This window comes from Ceratina calcarata, unplaced genomic scaffold (genome assembly GCF_001652005.2).
Source record: "Ceratina calcarata isolate Rehan_Ccalc_2016 unplaced genomic scaffold, ASM165200v1 scaffold4336, whole genome shotgun sequence".
In the NCBI taxonomy this organism is placed as follows: domain Eukaryota; kingdom Metazoa; phylum Arthropoda; class Insecta; order Hymenoptera; family Apidae; genus Ceratina; species Ceratina calcarata.
In genome coordinates, this window is record NW_017167123.1 from 1 (window position 1) to 1,716 (window position 1,716).

At 44.0% G+C, this 1,716-nt stretch overlaps 1 protein-coding gene across 1 annotated transcript; it reads right to left on the reverse strand.

Annotated features, from left to right (window-relative positions):
• Positions 1-158: 158 nt before the first annotated feature.
• Positions 159-1,302, reverse strand: LOC108626898 (uncharacterized; the record flags this gene model as incomplete). The annotated part of the gene is made up of 3 exons (XM_018027833.1): positions 159-331; positions 734-892; positions 974-1,302. Coding segments are annotated over 3 exons (661 nt in total), but the record flags the coding sequence as incomplete, so codon positions are not given.
• Positions 1,303-1,716: the final 414 nt, after the last annotated feature.

Here is a 1,716-nt window from a genome sequence, read left to right on the forward strand (position 1 = left end):
ATTCCTGCATGAAAGTCTTCGCCGTTAAAATCACGGGCCCAAGAAGACCGAGCGGATCGAAGATTTTTGCAATTTCTGATAGAATTCCGCGTTTCGTCGATTTGATCGGAGATTCGATTGGTTTTACGGTATAAACGAATTTATCTCCTTGAGCGTACCATCCGATCCCTAAAGTCTTTACTACAACGTTCTTATCGACCATATGATCTAAACCAATAATCTTTTCGTTTATGTTATCGAGAGCGTGATTGTGATTAGAGGCCCATTGACGGATATTAAATCCACCTCGCCTCAGGACTTCGATGACTTCGTCGCGTATTCTCAAAACTTCCTGCAATGAATTTGCCCCGGTTAAAAGATCGTCGACGTACAGGTCTCGTTTTAAAATTTTTGATGCATATGGAAAGTCTGCGCTCTCGTCGTCCGCGAGCCGTTGGATTGTGCGAATTGCGAGATACGGTGCAGAAGACACACCGAAGGTAACCGTATTAAGTTCGAATGTTCGAACGCGATTGTCGTCATACCAGAATATGCGCTGATATTTCCGATCTTGAGGATGAATCAATATTTGCCGGTACATCTTTTCGATGTCTGCAGTGATGACGTACGTATGAGTGCGAAATCTTACTAAATGCTCGAAGAGCTTGTCCTGTATTGTGGGACCGATCATGAGCTTATCGTTAAGCGAAAGATTCCTGTCCGTTTTGGCTGACGCGTCGAAGACAACACGAACCTTCGTAGTCGCGCTCGTTGTCTTAATTACAGCGTGATGAGGCATGTAATAACCAGTTACCGATTCCTCATCAACCAAAGACATGTGACCAAGAGCAATATACTCTTGCATCACCTTGGAGTATTCAGCCTTAAGTGTTAAATTTGAATTCAATTTTCTCTGAAGCGTATGAAATCGACGCAAAGCATATCGTCGAGAATCGCCTAAATCTTTATCACCGGCGCGAAAAGGCAAACGTACGATATATCGCCCGGACGCATCGCGCGTTGTGTTCTCGCGGTAATGTGTCTCACATAATGCTTCCTCCGAAGATTTCGATATTTCCGTGTCAGCGTTTTCGATTAACCAAAATTTGGCAATTTGTTCTTTTAATTCGGACAAATTACATAAAACTACTGGTTTCTCGGTGTTATCCGTCACACCACCTACTATTACCCATCCGAGTTGGGTTTTTTGTAGAAAAAGATCGCCATCACCAGCTACTTTAATTTGTCCTATTGAGAGCAACGATAAAGTAGCACCAGAGCCGATCAAAAGATCCACGGGACGCGGTATGTGAAATTCGGGATCTGCGAGACATAGATTCGAAGGTATCTTAATTGATTCACGCGGAAACAGTTCATCCGGCACGTAATCCGCAATTCGCGGAACGACCAAGCACGTCAAAGATTTCTGAAACTCGCTATGAAGAGATCGGAACGCGATTTCAATAAAACTCCTTGACATCGTCGTCATTCCGTTAATCGCATTAATTGGAATAGAACATGGCTGTGTTGGGAGCTTTAATTGCCGCACGAGCTTCTCGGTAACAAAATGAGCCGAAGCACAACTATCAAGCAACGCACGAGCTCTAGTAAATATTCCGTCGGCGGTTCGAACGCGGACGATTGCGCTCATCATTAATTGTGATCGGATAGCGTGACCGATGGTAGATAACACAATGTTTGATTGTCATGCCGAATTTTTCGAAGTTGTCGGTTCGG